This window comes from Rhinoraja longicauda, chromosome 7, assembly GCF_053455715.1.
Source record: "Rhinoraja longicauda isolate Sanriku21f chromosome 7, sRhiLon1.1, whole genome shotgun sequence".
NCBI classification, from domain to species: Eukaryota; Metazoa; Chordata; class Chondrichthyes; order Rajiformes; family Arhynchobatidae; genus Rhinoraja; species Rhinoraja longicauda.
The window spans coordinates 2,934,256-2,956,780 of record NC_135959.1 but is presented as its reverse complement, the minus strand read 5'-3'; the positions used below and the strand labels follow the sequence as shown (position 1 = coordinate 2,956,780).

The following is a 22,525-nucleotide window of genomic DNA, read 5'->3' as shown; positions in this document are numbered from 1 at the left end:
TGGATCATAGCTCCAGGGACATGGACTGGTCCTATCCTCGTGAGCCATCACCGCGATTCATTGTTAGCACATTCTCCGGGACCACGTGGGTTTCCTCCGGGTGCCCTGGCCTCCTTCCGCGTTCAAACCCGCCAGGCAAGTGGCGTAGATCAGAGACCCGGGTTCGATCCTGACTACGGGTGCTGTCTGTACGGAGTTGGTACATTCTCCCAGCGACTGCGTGGGTTTTCTCCAGGTACTCCGGTTTCCTCCCACACTCCAAAGACGTACAAGTTGGTAGGTTAATTGGCTTCGGTAAACTGTCGCTACAATGTCGGATAGTGTTAGTGTGCGGGGATCGCTGGTCGGCGCGGACGCGGTGGGCCGAAGGCCCTGTTACCGCGCTGTATCGCTTTAAAGTTTAAAAGTCTAAACTTAATTGCTTATTCTAAATTGCCCATTCTTAATTGCTTATTCTAAACTTTCTCCAAGCTAACAATGATCGATTCTACATTTTCCTTGGTCATTCATCCCCTTTGATTGCTCATTGTCACACCTTACCTTCTTTATCTCTGGTTTCCCTCTCCCCTGCCTCTCAATCTGAAGAAACATAGAAAATAGGTGCAGGAGGAGGCCATTTGGCCCTCCCAGCCAGCACCGCCATTCACTGTGATCATGGCTGATCATCCACATTCAGTAACCCGTGCCTGCCTTCTCCCCATATCCCTTGATTCCGCTAGCCCCTAGAGCTTTATCGAACTCTCTTTTAAATTCATCCAGTGAATTGGCCTCCACTGCCCTCTGTGACAGAGAATTCCACAAATTCACAACTCTCTGGGTGAAAAAGTCTTTGCTAACCAGTCAGCGGAAAGACGATAAATAATTACAATTGAGCAGTTCACAATGTACAGATACAGGATAAAGGGAATAACGTTTAGTGTAAGATAAAGTCTGATCAAACAAAATCCGAGGGTCTCCAATGAGGTAGATAGTAGATCTAGATAGATCTAGCAGATAAATAGTTGTGTCTTTATATATAAACCAGCACCTTCTTGTTCTTTGTGTCTAAACTTTCCACTGATAGGCTGTCAAATCACAATCACCTAGAACTCAATTACACACTCTGTTTTTCAAAATGTTTAATCTTTTTCTTACAACTAAAGGATTTCACAAGAGACCACAGCTAGACATTGCGTAAATGTATGAATTATGCAGCCTATATAATACATCAGACATTCAATCTCACTGGAACAGGCTAATGTCAGCTGGGAAAAGCATTGGCACTTGGCACCCGAGGTAAAAAATAAAAACTGTGCAATTAAGATTCCTAATTGTCTTGCTCAACAAAGGGCACAGATTGTCATCAATTAAGAAATTAGATCATAAAGACTCCAGGGACAGAATAGTTGCAAGTGTCACAGAGTGCTTGAGTAACTCAGCCGGTCAGGCAGCATCTCTGGAGAACGTGGATAGGTGACGTTTCACAGAGTGCTGGAGTAACTCAGCGGGTCAGGCAGCATCTCTGGAGAACGTGGATAGGTGACGCTTTGGATCAGGAAACATCACTTGTACTCCATAGATGCCACCTGACTTGCTGAGTTACTCCAGCACTGTAAGTTTTCTTGCTACAAGACTCCAGCATCGGCAGTTTTCTGTGTCTACTTGCAAGGATATTGGATAATGAATTGTTTGCAAAATGGCTTGGATTCAGGCACTTTAGAAAATAATTAATTTTGCTGTAAAGCCTTTTGGCATGCCTTAATGTCATAGATGAAGCTCTCTTAATGTCTGTCTGAAGAAGGACCCTGACCCGAAAAGTCACCCATCCTTGCCCTCCACAGATGCTGCCTGACCCGCTGAGTTACTCCAGCACTTTGTGTCTATCTCTGTCTTTCAATTCGGCCTCACACTTTACACACAAAAAGCTGAAGTAACTCAGCGGGACAGGCAGCATGTCTGGAGAAGAGGAATGGGTGACGCTGCCTGACCCGCTGAGTTACTCCAGCACTCTGTGAAACGACACCTATCCATGTTCTCCAGAGATGCTGCCTGACCCGCTGAGTTACTCCAGCACTCTGTGAAACGTCACCTATCCATGTTCTCCAGAGATGCTGCCTGACCCGCTGAGTTACTCCAGCACTCTGTGAAACGTCACCTATCCATGTTCTCCACAGATGCTGCCTGACCCGCTGAGTTACTCCAGCACTCTGTGAAACGTCACCTATCCATGTTCTCCAGAGACGCTGCCTGACCCGCTGAGTTACTCCAGCACTCTGTGAAACGTCACCTATCCATGTTCTCCAGAGACGCTGCCTGACCCGCTGAGTTACTCCAGCTGCTTGTGTCGATCTTCGGTTGAAACCAGCATCTGCAGTTCCTTCCCACACATAAAGCAACTTCACATAACTTGAAGGGAGGGGGAAAAGGGACATTGCGCACCTGCTCGTTCCTCTTCTTCCTCGTCTGAATACTGCTTGACATCTCTTCCCCGTAACCTCCGGCTCCGCCTCATGGGCTCGATGTATTTCTGATGTCTTCCTCGCCGCGGGATGTTGAAACCATCCTCGTCGTTTGACGCAGGGTCTGCTTCGCTGTCTCGCTCAGAGATCTCAAACTCTTCCTCACTGCTGAATGCAAAGCGATTTAAAAATGAGGTCCCTTTACATTAACGAGACGGCACGGTGGCGCGGCGGTAGAGTTGCCGCCTTACAGCGAATGCAGCGCCGGAGACTCGGGTTCGATCCCGACTATGGGCGCTGTCTGTACGGAGTTTGTACGTTCTCCCCGTGACCTGCGTGGGTTTTCTCCGAGATCTTCGGTTTCCTCCCACGCTCCAAAGACGTGCAGGTTTGTAGGTTAATTGACTGGGTAAATGTAAAAATTGTCCCTAGTGTGTGTAGGATAGTGTTAGTGTGCGGGGATCGCTGGGCGGCGCGGACCCGGTGGGCCGAAGGGCCTGTTTCCGCGTGGACTCACTCAGTGGGCCGAAGGACCCGTTTTCATTCATTCAATCAATCAACCAAAATCAATAGACAATAGTTGCAGGAGGAGGCCATTCGGCCCCTCGAACCAGCACCACCATTCATTGTGATCATGGCTGATCATTCTCAATCAGTACCCCGTTCCTGCCTTCTCCCCATACCCCCTGACTCCGCTATCCTTAAGAGCTCTACCTAGCTCTCTCTTGAATGCATTCAGAGAATTGGCCTCCACTGCCTTCCGAGGCAGAGAATTCCACAGATTTACAACTCTCTGACTGAAAAGGTTTTTCCTCATCTCTGTTCTAAATGGCCTACCCCTTATTCTTAAACTGTGGCTCCTGGTTCTGGGCTCCCCCAACATTAGGAACATTTTTCCTGCCTCTAACGTGTCCAACCACTTAATATTCTTATACGTTTCAATAAGGTCCCCTCTTATCCTTCTAAATTCCAGTGTATACAAGCCTGGTCGCTCCAGTCTTTCAACATATGACAGTCCCGCCATTCCGGGAATTAACCTAGTAAACCTACGCTGCACGCCCTCAATAGCAAGAATATCCTTCCTCAAATTTGGAGGAACTCAAAGAATAAAATAATAATTGGACAATGTTGAGGAGGGCGATGAATCTCTGGAATTCTCTGCCCCAATGGGTAGTTGATGTCAGATCAATAGAAGTAATTAAGCTGGAGAGAAGTAAATATTTGAGCTTTCCATCCAGGGGGGATTAATTCAAATTGAGTCGATAGAAACAGGCCCTTCAGCCCACCGAGTCCATGCCGATCATCTATCACCCGTTCACACTAGTTCTATGTTATCCCACTTTCCCCATCCACTCCCTACACACCATGGGGCAATTTACAGTCGGCCAATTAACGCGCAAACCCGCAAGTCTTTGGAATGTGGGAAGAAAGCGGAGCGCCCGGCTCCCAATGCTGGCAGGTGGGACTAGTGCAGCTGGGACATGTGGGCAAGTCGGGCCGAAGGGGCATGTTTCCACACGGTATCAATCTATGACCTGGAAGAAGCCCATGCGGTCACCGAGAGCGCAGACAGCGCATGAGGTCAGGAGCGAACACGGTTTTTCGGCGCTGCGAGGCAGTAGCTCTACTAGCTGTGCCTCTGAAGACACAAAACGCTGGAGCAACTCAGCGGGGCGGGCAGCATCTCTGGAGTGAAAGGAATGGGTCGAGAAGAAGGGCCTCGACCCGAAACGTCACCCATTCCTTCTCTCCGGAGACGCTGCCCGTCCCGCTGAGTTACTCCAGCATTTTGTGTCTAACTTCGATTTAAACCAGCGTCTGCAGTTCCTTCCGACACAACTGCACCGTGGGCTGTCTGTGGAGTATGTGCTTCACCTTTCACTGATCTTGAACTCCTCCTCGCTCTCCTCGTCCTCAAGCGTGCTGTCGCTGTCCAGGTCATTCAGTCTTCGCCTTTTCTTGCGCCTGCAGGTGGCTTCGCGTAACGGCCGCTTGCTGTCCTTGGCCTCTGCGAGGATAGTGGAGATATCTTTCCCAAGCGACTGTCCAGTGATGTTGGCCATGTCTTTGCCTCGTCCAGCACCTGCACAAAAGGTGGAAGGGAAATAAATACACGAGGATTGGTTACATGTCTCTGAATGACGGTAAGCTCTCTACTGCTTGTAGGGGTTGGGTAAGGGGTTTCCTTTGGCCATAACAAGAAATAAATTCAAATTGAAGGTGTCAAGAGTCAAGAGTGTTTTATTGCCATATGTCCCAGATAGAACAATGACATTCTCCTGCTTTTCCCCCGTAACCCGACACACGACTGCTGACTCGTCCGCTGTATCTGCACAGTAAATTTAAACGTGAAAGACTTTCAAAGAGTGAACCTGGTACTGACCTTTGCCCTCTGCCTCCTGTATGTCTTCATGGATTGCTTCATCGATCGCGTCATCAAATTCATCGAACCTGCAGAAGAAAGGCTTGCACTGAAGCTCAACGTCTGACCCGTCCGTAAATCCGCAGCGCTACCCAGCAACGTTTCAGGCTACGAGAGCAAAGTGCGGCACGGTGGCGCAGCGTTAGAGTTGCCGCCTCACGGCACTTGCAGCGCCAGAGACCCGGGTTCGATCCCGACTACGGGTGCTGTCTATACGGAGTTTGTACGTTCTCCCCGTGACCTGCGTGGGTTTTCTCGGGGTGCTCCAGTTTCCCCACCACACTTCAAAGATGTGCAGGTCTGAGGGTTCATAGGCTTGGAATAATTATACATTATCCCTAGTAAGTGTAGGATACTGTTAGTGTACAGGTACACAGGTACAAACAAGAGTTTGTACGTTCTCTCCCCGTGACCTGCGTGGCTTTTCTCCGAGATCTTTGGTTTCCTCCCACGCTCCAAAGACGTGCAGGTTTGTAGGTTAATTGGTTTGGTATAAGTGTAAATCGCCCCTATTGTGTATAGAACAGTGTTAATGCGTGGGGATCGCTGGTCGGTGCGGGATCGGTGGGCCGAAGGACCTGTTTCCGCGCTTTATCTCTAAACTAAACTAAGCAAAGAAATCTATATCAGCTACACCATGCACTCACTGAAATAAGAAAAGACCCTTAAGTCACATTTTAATATGCACTGCCTCAATAGCAAGGACATCATCTGGAGTATTGTGTGCAGGTTTGGTCTCCTAATTTGAGGTCACAGCGTCAGAATTAAAGGACGTTCCTTTAGGAAGGAGATGAGGAGGAGTTTCTTTAGTCAGTGAGTGGTGGATCTGTGGAATTCATTAACACAGAAGGCTGTGGAGGCCAATGGATATTTTTACGGCAGAGATAGATAGATTCTTGATTAGTACGGGTGTCAGAGGTTATGGGGAGCAGGCCGGAAAATGGGGTTAGGATGGAGCGATAGAACAGCCATGGTTGAATAGCGGGCCGAATGGCCCAATTCTATTCCTTATGACCCGATGACACTAGGAACGATTTTCAACTGAAGCCAATTACCTTACAAACCTGCACGTCTTTGGAGTGTGGGAGCACCCGGAGAAAGCCCACGCGGTCACCAGGTGAACGTACAAACTCTGTACAGACGGCACATAAGGTCAGGATCAAACCCGGTTGACTGGCGCTGGAAGGCAGCAACTCTACCGCTGCACCACTGTGTCGCCCTTAATCGACACGAATCAGGGACAGACTCTGAGATCACTCAATTTTGTGGTACAGAATGGAGTTACCAGGTGGGAAATAGGCAGATATACCCCTGCCATCAGCTCCTCCAAACACTGATGGCGATAGAAACATAGAAAATAGGTGCAGGAGCAGGCCATTTGGCCCTTCGAGCCAGCACCGCCATTCATTGTGATCATGGCTGATCATCCACAATCAGTAACCCGTGCCTGCCTTCTCCCCATATCCCTTGATTCCGCTAGCCCCTAAAGCTCTATCTAACTTTATTAATATAATATACGATGATACGATATTTAACACTCTGCGTTAAATGACGTTTGCACAAGCATCAAAAACTGTACCTATAACGATACTTAGAACTGTAGCCATGATGATACTTTATTGATATGATATATGATGATACGATATTTAACACGTTAAATGACGTTTGGACAAGCATTGGAAACTGTACCTATAATTAATGGATCTCCTTGTTCTTCCGGATCGCCTTTCCAAGGATCTTAGGTCTTTTATTTCCGGTTCTTCTGGTACTAATTCCTGAGAGAAGTAAAAATAAACATCGAGCAGGAATGAGTTTTTATGTTGGTCACACAAAACGCGACTGGCATGAAAATCCATTTGCGTCGTTGACACCAGATTTATGGCCCTTGCCAGCCGTGGACGGCAGCATCTTCCTCCACTGGAATAACGTAAACCAGAGGCCTTTCTTCAGAGCATTTCCTTTGTCCTTCAACTCCCCCCCAATCAATTTCTTCTCCAACCCCCTCACCACCCAATCCCATCCTGACACGAATCCCCCCCCCCCTCCCCTCCTTCCCTGGAGTAAGTCAGTGGGTCAGGAGAACATGGATAGGTGACGTTTCCAGTCGGGAGCCTTCTTCAGACCCGACCGGAAACATCGCCTATCCATTTTCGCCAAGGATGCTGCCTGAGCTGCTAAGTGACTCCAGCATTTTGTGCTATCTTTGGTATAAACCAGCTTCTGCAGTTCATTTTTATTACATCCCTCCCTCTCCTAGTCAGTCTGGGCTGCAAGCATCAGCAAGCTAATAAACATTTCAGACAAGCCTGAACTTGTCCAGACCAGACATCTTTTTATTCGCCTACGCATACAGCATGGCCCTTTGGCCCATCGTCTGTGCTGTGCCAGCCCTCAACCACCCATTTATAATCCTAAATTGATATGCCTAAATAGAGTGGGCGTGGAGAGTGTAGATGGAGCACCTTGGCCAGCATTGGCAAGTTGGGCCGAAGGGCCTGTTTCGGGTGCTGTATTCATTTTCCCCCGGGAGCTACTAATCTTTTTTTTAAAGAGTTATGTAGCTATATCATCATCTACTAACCATTTTGGATGAACCCAGAAAATAAACAGAATGTCAATAAGAAAATGTTCTTGTTCCTGTTAACTGTTTAAGTTTAAGTCAAAATTAAATCCCTCTCCTTCATCTGACCATTTGCGCACTGTGAGTAATACTTAAACTTTTTTCTTTAACCTTTAAACTTCAGAATTCAGACACAAAGTTTTTTAATTGAGTTATATAGCACTGAAACCGGCCCTTCAGCCCAACATGTCCATGCCGACCAAGATGTCCCATTTATGCTAATCCCAAAAGCCAGCGTTTGGCCCATATTCTTCCAAATTTGAGGAAGGACATTCTTGCTATTGAGGGCGTTCAGCGTCGGCTCACTAGGTTAGTTCCCAGAATGGCGGGACTGTCATATGTTGAAAGACTGGAGCGACTAGGCTTGTATACACTGGAATTTAGACGGATGAGAGGGGATCTTATTGAAACATATAAGATTATTAAGGGATTGGACACGCTAGAGGCAGGAAACATGTTCCGAATGTTGGGGGAGTCCATAACCAGGGGCCACAGTTTAAGAATAAGGGGAAGGCCATTTAGAACGGAGATGAGGAAAACCTTTTTCACTCTGAGAGTTGTAAATCTGTGGAACTCTGCCTCAGAAGGCGGTGGAGGCCAATTCTTTGGATGCTTTCAAGAGAGAGTTAGATAGAGCTCTTAAACATAGCGGAGTCAGGGGGTATGGGGAGAAGGCAGGAACGGGGTACTGATTGTGGATAATCAGCCATGATCACATTGAATGGCGGTCGGTGCTGGCTCGAAGGGCCGAATGGCCTACTCCTGCACCTATTGTCTATTGTCTCTAAACATTTCCTATTCTTATAGAAACATCGAAAAATAGGTGCAGTAGGAGGCTATTCGGCCCTTCGAGCCAGCACCGCTATTCAATATGATCATGGCTGATCATCCAAAATCTAGTATCCCGTTCCTGCTTTTTCCCCATATTTCTTGATTCCGTTAGCCCTGAGCTAAATCTAACTCTCTCTTGAAAACATCCAGTGAATTGGCCTCCACTGCCTTCTGTCCAATTCCACAGATTCACAACTCTCTGGGTGAAAATGTTTTTCCTCATCTCAGTCCTAAATGGCCGACCCCTCAGCCATGATCGCATTGAATGGCGGTGCTGGCTCGAAGGGCTGAATGGCCTACTCCTGCACCTATTGTCTATTGTCTATTGTCTATACTATGACCCCTGGTTCTGGACTCCCCCCAACATCGGGAACATTTTTCCTGCATCTAGCCTGTCTAATCGTTTAAGAATTTTATATGTTTCCATAAGATCTCCTCTCATCCTTCTAAATTCCAGTGAACACAAGCCCAGACGACCCATTCCTTCGTCATATGTCAGTCCCGTCATCCCGGGAATTAACCTGGTGAACCTACGCCGCACACCCTCAATAGCAATAATATCCTTCCACAAATTAGGAGACCAAAATTGCACACAATACTCCAGTTGCGGTCTCACCAGGGCCCTATCCAACTGCAGTAGGACCTCCTTGCTCCTATATTCAAATCCTCTCGCAATGAAGGCCAACATGCCATTAGCTTTCTTCACTGCATGCTGTACCTGCATGCTTCCTTTCAGTGACTGATGTACAAGCACACCCAGGTCTCGTTGCACCTCCCCTTTTCCTAATTTGACACCATTTACATAATAATCTGCCTTCCTGTTCTTGCCACCAGAGCGGATAACCTCACATTTATCCACATACTGCATCTGCCATGCTTCTGCCAACTCACCCAACCCGTCCGTGTCATCCTGCAGCCTCCGAGCATCTTCATCGCAGCTCACACTGCCACCCAGCTTTGTGTCATCCGCAAACTTGACTTGGAGATGTCACAATTTAATTCCCTCGTCTAAATCGTTAATACATATTGTAAACAACTGGAGTCCCAGCACCGAGCCTTGCGACACCCCACTAGTCACTGCATACCTGCTCGTGTCGTTTAAATGTTGTTATCTATATATATATTACTGAAAATCTCATGTATGTCCACGAAATACAGCCAAAACGGTACAAGATAGCGCAACAATTTTAGGGGCACCTTACTCACCATTCGCCTGCGGTGTGCAGTATCAAGTTTCGTTCACATTGTTGCGCTAACGTGTACCGTTTTGGCTGTATTTCGTACACATACCCCATAAAATAAACATCGCCATTTTGATCTAATACTTCTGTGTTCAATGGACAATAGACAATAGGTGCAGGAGGAAGCCATTCGGTCCTTCGAGCCAGCACCGCCATTCAAAGTGATCATGGCTGATCATTCTCAATCAGTACCCCGTTCCTGCCTTCTCCCCATACCCACTGACTCCGCTATCCTTAAGAGCTCTATCTAGCTCTCTCTTGAATGCATTCAGAGAATTGGCCTCCACTGCCTTCTGAGGCAGAGAATTCCACAGATTCACAACTCTGACTGAAAAAGTTTTTCTTACTCACAGTTCTAAATGGCCTACCCCTTATTCTTAAACTGTGGCCCCTTGTTCTGGACTCCCCCAACATGGGGAACATGTTTCCTGCCTCTAACGTGTCCAACCCCTTAATAATCTTATACGTTTCGATAAGATCTCCTCTCATCCTTCTTAAATTCCAGTGTATACAATCCTAGTCGCTCCAGTCTTTCAACATACGACAGTACCGCCATTCCGGGAATTAACCTAGTAAACCTACGCTGCACGCCCTCATTAGCAAGAATATCCTTCCTCAAATTTGGAGACCAAAACTGCACACAGTACTCCAGGTGCGGTCTCACTAGGGCCCTGTACAACTGCAGAAGGATCTCTTTGCTCCTATACTCAACTCCTCTTGTTATGAAGGCCAACATTCCATTGGCTTTGTTGTCATTAAACGCGTGCTTCGTTGAACGGTGACTCCTGAGGTAAATGCTCAAGTTTTCTTCAAGTTAAAGTTTGATCACTCCATAATATTAAGATTGTGTGTCTTTTTTTTCCCCTATCAACCTGTCACAACTCAAGATTCTATCTCAGAAAGCAAATGCAATAAACACATGCAATATTTTCCCAAGTACAAAGCAATGCATATATTTTGGAAATAACACCAGGTCTTTCCGTACTTCAGATATACTTACTTTTGGAGTAATGATATTTTCAACATTTATTCCCACAAATGCCAACCTCTCTTTCCTGGAATGGAAAGTGCATCAATTTTAGCATTCTTTCACATTACAATCCAGTTCAGATCAACATTTCGTAAACTATGTTTAAAAAATAAAAATAAATCACCGAAGGACAATACCAAGTTTGGAAGGACTTAAAGGAATGGAATGTTTAGCATTTGAAAAAGGTCTGCAGAAACATTGCAAAAACTGCAAGTATTTTACCCCAAAGCATTAAAGTTACTTTACTTTAGTTTAGAGAAACACCGTGGAAACAGACACAACATGACAGCGCCAGCCAGCCATTGATCACCCTTTACTTGGAATGTACTTGGAAAAACATTCTAGCCTTAGAGGGAGTACAGAGAAGGTTCACCAGATTGATCCCTGGGATGGCAGGACTTTCATATGAAGAAAGACTGGATAGACTAGGCTTGTACTCGCTGGAATTTAGAAGACTGAGGGGGGGATCTTATAGAAACATATAAAATTCTTAAGGGGTTGGAGAGGCTGGATGCGGGAAGATTGTTCCCGATGTTGGGGAAGTCCAGAACCAGGGGTCACAGCTTAAGGATAAGGGGGAAGTCTTTTAGGACCGAGATAAGAAAACATTTCTTCACACAGAGAGTGGTGAGTCTGTGGAATTCTCTGCCACAGAAGGTAGTTGAGGCCAGTTCATTGGCTATATTTAAGAGGGAGTTAGATGTGGCCCTTGTGGCTAAAGGGGTCAGGGGGTATGGAGAGAAGGCAGGTACAGGTTACTGAGTTGGATGATCAGCCATGATCATATTGAATGGCGGTGCAGGCTCGAAGGGCCGAATGGCCTACTCCTGCACCTATTTTCTATGTTTCTAAGCTCGCACTACCCTACAGCCCCCCACCCCAGGACAATTTACAACAGCCAATTAATCTACAAACCCGCACGTCTTTGGAGTGTGGGAGAAAACCAGAGCACCCAGAGAAAACCCACGCAGTCACGGGGAGAATGTACAAACTGCGTGCAGACTGCACCCGTAGTCAGTAGCGATCCCGTGTCTCTGGTGCTGTAAAGCAGCAACTCTACCACGGCGACTTGTATGATTATTTGCTCCCAGCACTCTGTGGAGTCACAGTGACTATTTTTTTTTCCAAATACAAAAGGGGTAGATAATTGTGTAATGCTACTGCTTCAAAGGAGGTACACGGCTTTACTCCAGCTTTTTACGTCTATCTTCGGTTTAAACTGTACTGTTGGATTGTACTCGATGGCGTTTAGAAGAATGAGGGGGGACCTCATTGAAACGTACAGCAGAATGAAAGGCCTGGACAGAGTGGATGTGGAGAGGATGTTTCCACTAGTGGGAGAGTCTAGGACTAGAGGTCACAGCCTCAGAATTAAAAGACGTTCTTTCAGGTAGGAGATGAGGAGAAATTTCTTTAGTCAGAGGGTGGTGAATCTGTGGAATCCTTTGCCACAGAAGGCTGTGGAGGCCAAGTCAGTGGATATTGTTAAGGCAGAGATAGGTAAATTCTTTATTAGATTTTTAGATTTAGATTTAGAGATACAGCGCAGACACAGGCCCTTCGGCCCACCGGGTCCGCGCCGCCCAGCGATCCCCGCACATTAACACTATCCTACACCCACTAGGGACAATGTTTACATTTGCCCAGCCAATTAACCTGCAATCCTGTACGTCTTTGGAGTGTGGGAGGAAACTGAAGATCTTGGAGAAAACCCACGCAGGTCACGGGGAGAACGTACAAACACCGTACAGACGGCGCCCGTAGTCAGGATTGAACCCGAGTCTCCGGCGCTGCATTCGCTGTAAGGCGGCAACTCTACCGCTGCGCCACCGTGCAGCGGTACAGGTGTCAGAGGTTAAGGGGAGAAGGCAGGAGAATGGGGTTAGGAGGGAGGGGTAGATCAGCCATGATTGAATGGCGGAGCAGACTTGATGGGCCGAATAGCCTAATTCTACTCCTATCACTTATGGCATGACTAAACCAGCATCTGCAGTTCCTTCTTACACACACACACACCATGGAAGTGCCAGCTTCAGCACTGGCATCCACAGTAGCACAACCTCAGAAGGTCTGGCAACTCTCAGGCTGGGAATCTGTGCCAAGTTAAACCTAGTGCAGGTGGGACAGGCCCCGTTCACATGAGTCGGAGACACTGGCTCCCATGGGGAAGCCAAGTCATTATGTTTACTGCATTTTGTTATTTGTTGGAGTTTTAACAGCCTGTTCTTTTAGCCTTTACAATTCAGAGAATGTATATTTTTAAACATCGACTTGTTCATACAGTCTTCATCGTTAGTAATGGGATAGGAGTACAGGCTGCTGGTAAATAATAAAACAGCTCAGAAACGTTGTGGCACGGTGGCACAGCGGTAGAACTGCTGCCTTACAGCGCTAGCACCTCCGGAGACCCGGGCTCGATCCTGACTACGGGCGCTGTCTGTGGGAGTGTTAGTGTGCGGCGATCGATGGCCGGTGCGGACTCGGTGGGCCTGTTTCCACGCTGTATCTCTAAAGTAAACTAAACTAAAACCACTGCATTGACATAGTAAACAATTAACATAAAGACCCTCAGCTGATTCTCCCTCAGGCTCTAGATCGCAGCTCCGTGAAAGTGGCAACACAAATTGAGAGGGTGGTGAAGAAGGCGTATGGTATGCTTGCCTTCTTAGGTTGGGGCATATGCGTATAAGGCTCAAGTTATGCCACAGGTCTATAACTTTGTGCAGGAAGCAACTGCAGATCCTGGTTTACACCGAAGACAGACACGAAATGCTGGGAGTAACTCAGCGGGTCAGGCAGCATGTCTGTGGAGAAGCGGGTAGTCCATAGAGCTCAGAGGACCATCGGAACACAGCTACCAGCCTTGGAGGGCATCTACAACACACGATGCCTCAGAAAAGCCACCAGCATCCACAAAGGCTTTTCACACCCCTGCAACAGTCTGTTTGAACTCCTTCCATCGGGCAGACGATACAAGGCCTTCTACGCCAGCACCTCCAGACTCAGGAACAGCTTCATCCCCAGGGCCATAGCTGCTATGAACCAGTCCTGCTGAGCCGGATGGTCACATCGCACAGTGATCCGGCACAGATCTACTTGCACTTTATTCTGTTTTAAAACTGTTACAATTTCTTTCATTGGGTTGTTTAAATTAATATTAGCTAATTAAATTATTGCATCATATGGGAGGCGCATTCCCAATCTCGTTGTACCCCTGTACAATGACAATAAAGATGTATTGTATTGTATTGAGACGGAATGGGTGACGTTTCGGTTTGGGGCCCTTCTTCAGACGAAGGGTCTCGACACGAAACGTCACCCATTCCTTCTCTCCAGAGATGCTGCCTGTCCCGCTGAGTTACTCCCAGCATTTGTGTCTGTCTTCTAAAGTACTTTGGTTAGGCTGTAGTTTTGTGTGCAGTTCTGGTCACCCGATTACAAGAAGGATGTGGAGGCTTAGGAGAGGTTGCCTAAGAGGTTTACCAGAAAGGCCTGTTCCCTATTCCATGGAGAAGCAAGTTACTGCAGATGTTGGCTTGCACAAAAGCACACAAAGCTTTGAAGTAATTCAGTGAGCCAGGCAGCATCTCTGGATAACGGGAGACTAAGATCTGAAGAAGGGTCCTGACCCCATACGTCACTATCCATGTTCTCCAGAGATGCTGCCAGACTCCGTGAGTTACTCCGGCACTTTGTGTCCTTCTGTCCCAGTGCCAAACTGTTTATGAGCTCCAGATTTCAACTCCAGACACAAGCTCATCCAGTTTCTTTACCGCTCCCACATCCAACTCCCACCACAAGGTGGAGCAGTGGTAGAGTTGCTGCCTCACAGCGCCAGAGACCCGGGTTCCATCCCGACCACGGGCGCTGTCTATACAGAGTTTGTACGTTCTCCCCGTGACCTGCGTGGGTTTTCTCCAGGATCTCTGGTTTCCTCCCACACTCCAAAGACGTGCAGGTTTGTACTTTAATGGGCTTGGTATAAATGTAAATTGTCCCTAATGGGCGCAGTGAAGCGTTAGTGTGCGGGAATCAGCACGGAATTGGTGGGCCGAAGGGCCTGATTCCACGCTGTATCTCCAAACTAAACTAGAAAATAAACCACTCTTAACTTGACTCTTGACCAAACCAAAGAGCCACAGCAGTTTCAAAACCAAAAAGGTAGGAATGAGTGAAATAAGGGAAGATTAGAGAACGAGGAACACCAGTGTAAATTCCACACAGACTGTGGTAAATTGCCTCACCCGATTTTGAATTGGAACAACAGCACAAGTAAAATTGCTTGCATGTCTCAAAAATGCAGGCTGGATTTTATTTTGTTACCTTCTCTCTGCTCTTTCCTTCTTTTTTATCATCATATCTATGTTTTGCAACTGTTCTTCTAGTTTGTCGCATAGAAGTTTCTGCAGGCAATGAGAATGAATGTAAAAAGAAATGAGTTTTAATTGCAGTCATACATTCAACCCCCATTTAGCAATGAATGGCAATTGGTCAACAACACTAACACGCAACAAAAGCATTTCACTGTACCTCGGCACATGTGACAATCAACTCAACACTTTCCATGACTGTTATATTTGTAGTGAGAAGCTCCCAGTAAGCCACGGCCACACCTTGATAGCAGGCTTGATTCTCCACTACGTGTGGAACCGGGAACCCAGCTGGAGACGTGCGAGCCTCGTCTCCTGCACCACCCCGTCTCCCACTCGGCCCCCCCTCCCCCGCTTCCCGCCCATCTCTTGCCCCACCCCATCTCCAGCTCCCCCCCATCTCCCGCTTCCTCCCTCCCCTCTCCCCACCCCCCACCCATTCGGCCCATCAAGTCTACTCCACCATTCAATCATGGCTGATCTATCTCTCCCTCCGAACCCCATTCTCCTGCCTTCACCCCACAACCCCTGACACCCGTACTAATCAAGAATCTATCTGTCTCTGCCTTAAGAATATCCATTGACTTGACCTCCCTCTGACTAAAGAAATTCCTCCTCCAATCTGCCCACCACTCAAAAAAGCCCAACCAAGTGCTGGAGTAACTCAGCGGGTCAGGCAGCGTCTCTGGAGAACATGGATAGGTGACGTTTCACAGAGTGTTGGAGTAACTCAGCGGGTCAGGCAGCATCTCTGGAGAAAGTGGATAGGTGACGTTTCACAGAATTAAGAGAAACCGTGCTAACTGTAAAATGTCACATTGCTACGGAGAGAATGGAGGCATCATGCAAATTCCAACTCCTCTCCCTGACGCAGTGGGAAATGCTTACATGCTGGCAAGGAGGGCAGAACCATTCACCATCGGGGATCGTCATCAGAGGAGGCCGAAGGCATGCCGTGTGATAGCCACTGTCGCACGAGTCACACAAAAGGATCTTGGAAAAAGAAAGATCACTATTAATCGGCATCGCTACAGTCACTGCCAGTCTTCCAACAGCACCTCCCACACCCACCGAGAAGCCGGCACATGCTGACACCAACACCTGCTTTCCTTCCGAGACACACACACACACACACACACACCCCCCGACTCGGTACTGCAAGCGTAGACTGCGAGTGTGAGACATCAAGGAAACTGATCCCTAGATGATGAGCGTTTGACGGCACTCGCTGGAGTTTAGAAGAATGACGGGGGAACTCATTGAAACACATAGACTAGTGAAAGGCCTGGATAGAGTGGATGTTTCCACTAGTGAGAGAGTCTAGGACCAGAGGTCATAGCATCAGAATTAAAGGACGTTCTTTTAGGAAGGAGATGAGGAGGAATTTCTTTAGTCAGAGGGCGGTGAATCTGTGGAATTCTTTGCCACAGACGGCTGTGGAGGCCAAGCGAGCGGATATATTTAAGGCAGAGACAGACAGATTCTTGGTTAGTACGGGTGTCAAGGGTTATGGGGAGAAAGCAGGAGAATGGGGTTAGGAGGAAGAGATAGATCAGCCATGATTGAATGGCGGAGTGGACGGGTCGAATTGCCTAATTCTGCTCCTCTCACATGATCTATTTCACTCGGTGAAGATCATTACTTGAAGAAAACTATTTAGCAATCAAGAGGAAGCCATCATACCTTCCCACCACCTGAAACTATTGGGGTGGCACAGCAGTAGAGTTGCTGCCTTACAGCGCCACGGACCCGGGTTCCATCCTGCGCTGGATACTGTCTGTACGGAGTTTGTACCTTCTCCCTGTGACCGGGTGCACTTCCTCCCACATTATAGACAATAGGTGCAGGAGGAGGCCATTCGGCCCTTCGAGCCTGTACGCACCGCCATTCAATGTGATCATGGCTGATCATTCTCAATCAGTACCCCGTTCCTGCCTTCTCCCCATACCCCCTGACTCCGCTATCCTTAAGAGCATTCCAAAGATGCGCAGGTTTGTAGGTTAATTGCCTTTTGTAAAGTTTCCCTAGGGTGTCGGATAGAGTGAGTGTACAGGTGATCGCTGGTCGGCGTGGACTCTGCGGGTCCCGCCCCCTCCCCTGACATCAGTCTGAAGAAGGGTCTCGACCCGAAACGTCACCCATTCCTTCTCTCCTGAGATGCTGCCCGACCCGCTGAGTGACTCCAGCATTTTGTGTCTACCTTCAATTTGAACCAGCATCTGCAGTTATTTTCCTAACACAAAGAAAATCACTTCTTCATAAGTGATGGGAGCCTTCTCCCCATAACCCCCGACACCTTTAATCAAGAATCTATCTATCTCTGCCTTAAAAATATCCATTGACTTGGCCTCCACAGCCTTCTGTGGCAACGAATTCCACAGATTCACCACCCTCTGACTGAAGAAATTGCTCCTCAAGGTTTTGCAAGGTCTTAAAATCCTTTAAACCATTAAAACCATTTTGAGATGTACATGGTGACGGTTGACAGGTGTCAGAGGTCATGGGGAGAAGGCAGGAGAACGGGGTTAGGAGGAAGAGATAGATCAGCCACGATTGAATGGCGGGGTAGACTCGACGGGCCGAACGGCCTAATTCTACAATTCCTTACTACCTTATGCACTGTTACACCCCAGATTATACACAAAACATATCAAGGTGAAAGGGATCATCTCTGACCCCTCTCACCCTGGCCACAAACTCTTTGAGGCACTTCCCTCTGGAAGGCGAGTCCGGACTGTCAAAACAGCCACAGCCGGACACGAGCAGTAGCTCTACTCAACAGACAAAAGTCTGTAGCCTCCTTTTGATCTGGTATTTTATTTCATTCTTCATATGTTTAAACTATAATGTTTTATTCTTAATGGGTTTAATGCTCTATATTTTATTCTTAATTGTTCGTGTTGTTACTTGCGAGCGGAGCACCAAGGCACATTCCTCGTATGTGCACATACTTGGCTAATAACATTTATTTAATTCAATTCAAGTTGAAGTGGGGGAAGCCACTCGTCCCCTCAGCTATGTTACTTGCCCCAACTGCTTTCAACGTGTTGTTTTTCTCTGAACAAGGAAAGCAATGTAGTCCACTGAGCTCTGGTGTGGCCTTGTCAATAGCCCCCACAAGAAAGCATAACCTCTTTACTTCTGTATTTAATTACGCTTGCAATCAGAGGCAGGAAAATAACTGCAGAGGCTTGTATTCACTGGAGTTTAGAAGGATGAGAGGGGATCTTATAGAAACATAAAATTATAAAAGGACTGGACAAGCTAGATGCAGGAAAAATGTTCCCAATGTTGGGGAGTCCAGAACAAGGGGCCACAGTTTAAGAATAAGGGGTAGGCCATTTAGAACGGAGATGAGGAAAAACTTTTTCAGTCAGAGAGTTGTGAATCTGTGGAATTCTCTGCCTCAGAAGGCAGTGGAGGCCAATTCTCTGAATACATTCAAGAGAGAACTAGATAGAGCTCTTAAGGATAGCGGAGTCAGGGGGTATGGGGAGAAGGCAGGAACGGGGTACTGATTGAGAATGATCAGCCATGATCACATTGAATGGTGGTGCTGGCTCGAAGGGCCGAATGGCCTCCTCCTGCACCTATTGTCTATTGTCTATAATACTGCCGATGCTGGTTTGTTCCAAAGATAAATAGAAAAAGCTGGAGTAACTCAGCGGGTCAGGCAGCGTCCCTCGAGAAAATGGATGAATAAATAATGTGTGAGAAAATAACTGCAGATGCCGGTACAAATCGAAGGTATTTATTTCACAAAATGCTGGAGTAACTCAGCAGGTCAGGCAGCATCTCAGGAGAGAAGGAATGGGTGACGTTTCGGCTCTGAAGAAGGGTCTCGACCCGAAACGTCACCCATTCCTTCACTCCTGAGATGCTGCCTGACCCGCTGAGTTACTCCAGCATCTTGTGAAATAAATACCTTCGATGAATAAATGATAACACTTTTGTGTAGGAAGGAGCTGCAAATGCTGGTTTACACCAAAGACAAGACATAAAATGCTGGAGTAACTCAGCGGGACTGGCAGCATCTGTGGAGAACATGGATAGGTGACGTTTCACAGAGTGCTGGAGTAACTCAGCGGGTCAGGCAGCGTCTCTGGAGAGAAGGAATTAGTGACGTTTCGGGTCTTCTTCAGACTTCTAGATTTCTTAATTACTTGCTATATCTACATACTAGCGTAACTGGTAACTCAAATTTCACTGTACCTTAATTGGTACATGTGACAATAAATTAATCTTGAAACCTTTTGAATTAAGTTAATTTCAGGTCAGTAATCTTTCACCACACTATCTCTCCACAGATGCGGTTTGACCTCCTGGCTATTTCCAGCATTTTATTGCTCCATTTCAGAGGCTAGCATCTGATTTTTTTTGTTGCTTTTTATTACATTCCTTTTACAACTAACAAATAGGCAAGTTGTTTATAGCAGAACACAAGCCCACTACAATTATTAAACTGGCACGATCTAAAGATTGGGAGTACTTTTATTCTAATTAATAATGAATTACAAATCTGTACTACATTGTGTTTAGTTTAGTTTAGAGATACAACATGGAAATAGGCCCTTCGGCCCACTGAGTCCATGCTGACCATCAATCACCTATTCACACTACCTCTACGTTATCCCACTTTCTCATCCACTCCCAATACATTAGAGGTAATTTACAGATGGCAATGTAACCTACCAACTTGCACTTCTTCGGGATGTGGGAGGAAACCGGAGCACCCGGAGGAAACTCACGCGGTCACAGGAAGAGCGTGCAAACTCCACACAGACAGCACCCGAGGTCAGGATTGAACCCGGGACCTGGCACTGGGAGGCAGCATTTCTACCTGCTTGGCCAACATGCCACCCTTTGTTAGAAATACATCTTTCTGAAAATACAATCTTGGAAGAAAACGAAGACAAAAATCAGCAAGAAAGTAACCCGCTTGTTGACAATTGGTGCCTACCAGTTCAGGATGGTTTGACAGGCCACATTTTTTACAGGGCTCATCATCTTCTGCTGGCTTTCCTTCCTTGGCTTCATCTGCTTCCTCGTCATCTTGCTCGCTCTCACTCTCCTCACTCGACTCCTCCTGTCTACGCCTGCCCCTTGATTTGGTCCACCTGACTCTCCGATTGGCTTTAGCCTTGCGCTGTAAGGATAACAACAAACACAGAGCAGCAGGAGGTTTAGGTTTATTATTGCCGCATGTCCCGAGGTACAGTGAAATGCTACGCTTCGCAAACTATCCAAACAAATCACACACCACAGTTTTCTTTCAACCCCCCCCGACGCGGGAGTTTCGATCGCCCCGACGCGAGGGTCTCGGACAGTCGGCAGCGGCGACTGCGGACGGTTCAACAGCCCCGACCGTGGGTGAACAAAGAGGAAGATGGTTGAACTTTATTACCTTCCATCACAGTGAGGAATGTGGAATCCGCTGGGGTGGATGTTTATGTTAAATTTTACTTTATGTGGCTGTGTGTCTTGTTGCTTTTCACTTAGTATGGCTGTATGGCAACTCAAATTACACTGCACCTTAATTGGTACACGTGACAATAAATTGATCTTGAAATCTTGAGACCTTAACATAGATACAATCAAGCTAACCTCATGGACAATGGAGAGAACACAGTTCTCAGCTTCGTAGTGCATCATTTCTTCAGACGTCCGATGTACGGAACGGGGTAGAGCTGAATCGGACAATGCCCTAGTTTATGGAAGGACTGTTCAGAAGTCTGATAACACTGGGGAAGAAGCTGTTCCCGAGTCTGGTGGTGCGGGCTTTCAACATTCTGTACCTTCTGCCAGACACGAGCAGGTCGGTACCTTGGCTGGCATGGGAAAGTTGGGCCCAAGGGCTTGTTTCCATGCTCTATGACTAGGGACCTTGGGCAACATTTTCGCTCAAAGGGTAGTCCGTATCTGGAATGAGCTGCCAGAAGAAGCAAGAAAACCAAATACTATTTTGATTTTCAAAAGACATTGGTGTAAATATGGATAGGAAGGGTTTTGAGAGAGATGGGCCACATACGGACAAATAGGACAAGCCCAGAAAGCCAACTTGTTCAGCCTGGACAAGGTAGGCCGAAAGACCTGTTTCTGTGCTGGGCAGGTCTATGACTATGATCCACATGATGGTTGGAATCTGGGCTGCAATGCCCAAGGAGTGCTGGCAGCAGATATTACCACAACATCTAATCATTTCGTCAAGCGCGGACATGGTGGACCAAAGGGCTTGTTTCAGAGCTGTAGGACACTATTCAACATTTATGCCTTAGTCTGGCAATACCTTCCTTCAAGATCTCATGGACTCATGCAGTGTGGAAACAGGCCCTTCGGCCCAACTTGCCCACGCCAACTGACATGCTCCATCTGCACAGTCCCACCTGCCTGCGTTTAGCCCTTACTAGACGGGCGTGGACCCGTTGGGCCCAACCCTCTCCTGCAACCCCCATTGGATCCAAACCTCTCCTGGCAACCCTCCCCCAACTGTCGACCCATGGACCCCTTGCCGGGGAGAGTCCCCTGGGGGCCGAGGGCGTGCGAGGGGAGAGAGGTAGCCACTCACCCTGGCCCCGGGCAGCCATCGCTGGGTCCAGAGCGACCCGTGGGCCCGTTGAGTGCAAACCTCACCTGCAGCAGCAGCTCGACGGCGACGGCCGTTGCTTTGAGCGGGATGAAGCCCCGGCAGACAACCAGTGCCCTTTGAGCACGCTCGCGGATCCGGCGGCCATCTTGCGTAAGTATTAGATCAAGGAGCCCCAACTACGCAGGCGCGGACCCGTTAGGTTCCCATTGTGACGTCGAACACGGAGGTATTGCTGCGCGGGCGCTGCTGATGGCCAGGGCAAGTGGAAAAAGGATTTTCCACCCTTTGTGTAAAAAAGTGAACCCTTGGCTTCTTATTAAATCCCCCTCCCCCCACCTTAAACCTATGTCCTCTGGTTCTCGATTCCCCTACTCTGGGCATGAGACCCTGTGTGTCTACCCGATCTATTCCTCTCATGATTTTGTACACCTCTATAAGATCTCCCCTCATCCTCCTGCGCTCCAAGGAATAGAGTCAATAGACTATAATAGACAATAGACAATAGGTGCAGGAGGAGGCCATTCGGCCCTTTGAGCCAGCACCGCCATTCAATGTGATCATGGCTGATCATTCTCAATCAGTACCCCGTTCCTGCCTTCTCCCCATACCCCCTGACTCCGCTATCCTTAAGAGCTCTATCTAGCTCTCTCTTGAATGCATTCAGAGAATTGGCCTCCACTGCCTTCCTCTCCCTATAGCTCAGGCCCTCGGGTCCTGGCAACATCCTTGCAGATTTTCTCAGCGCCCTTTCCAATTTGACAACTGCTTTCCAAAAACTGAACACAAGACTCTAAAATCTATCAGTCTATCCAAAGTCTGGATCTATTAAGAAAGGTTTGAGTTTTGTATCAGGCGTTTGCTCATTAGTTCTAATCTCAATATGAATAAAAGCACACACAAAGTCACTTGTGTTTGGGAAACTATACCTTTGTTCCTCTTGACAGCGAGGAATCTTTCTCCACTTTGCCCTGGTTCTCATCTTTATTT

At 47.5% G+C, this 22,525-nt stretch overlaps 1 protein-coding gene across 1 annotated transcript in view; it reads right to left on the bottom strand.

Annotated features, from left to right (window-relative positions):
* Positions 1-22,525, bottom strand: part of rsf1a (remodeling and spacing factor 1a) — a 73,761-nt gene that overhangs the window by 6,613 nt on the left and 44,623 nt on the right. The window contains exons 6-14 of the mRNA XM_078401975.1: positions 22,465-22,525; positions 19,913-20,098; positions 15,841-15,945; positions 14,906-14,985; positions 10,553-10,607; positions 6,550-6,635; positions 4,822-4,889; positions 4,314-4,521; positions 2,419-2,603 (exon numbers count right to left, since the gene is read on the bottom strand). The exon at positions 22,465-22,525 is cut by the window's right edge and continues 1,420 nt beyond it. Of these exons, the coding sequence (XP_078258101.1) occupies positions 2,419-2,603; positions 4,314-4,521; positions 4,822-4,889; positions 6,550-6,635; positions 10,553-10,607; positions 14,906-14,985; positions 15,841-15,945; positions 19,913-20,098; positions 22,465-22,525 (1,034 nt within the window). The remainder of the gene's footprint in view (positions 1-2,418; positions 2,604-4,313; positions 4,522-4,821; positions 4,890-6,549; positions 6,636-10,552; positions 10,608-14,905; positions 14,986-15,840; positions 15,946-19,912; positions 20,099-22,464) is intronic.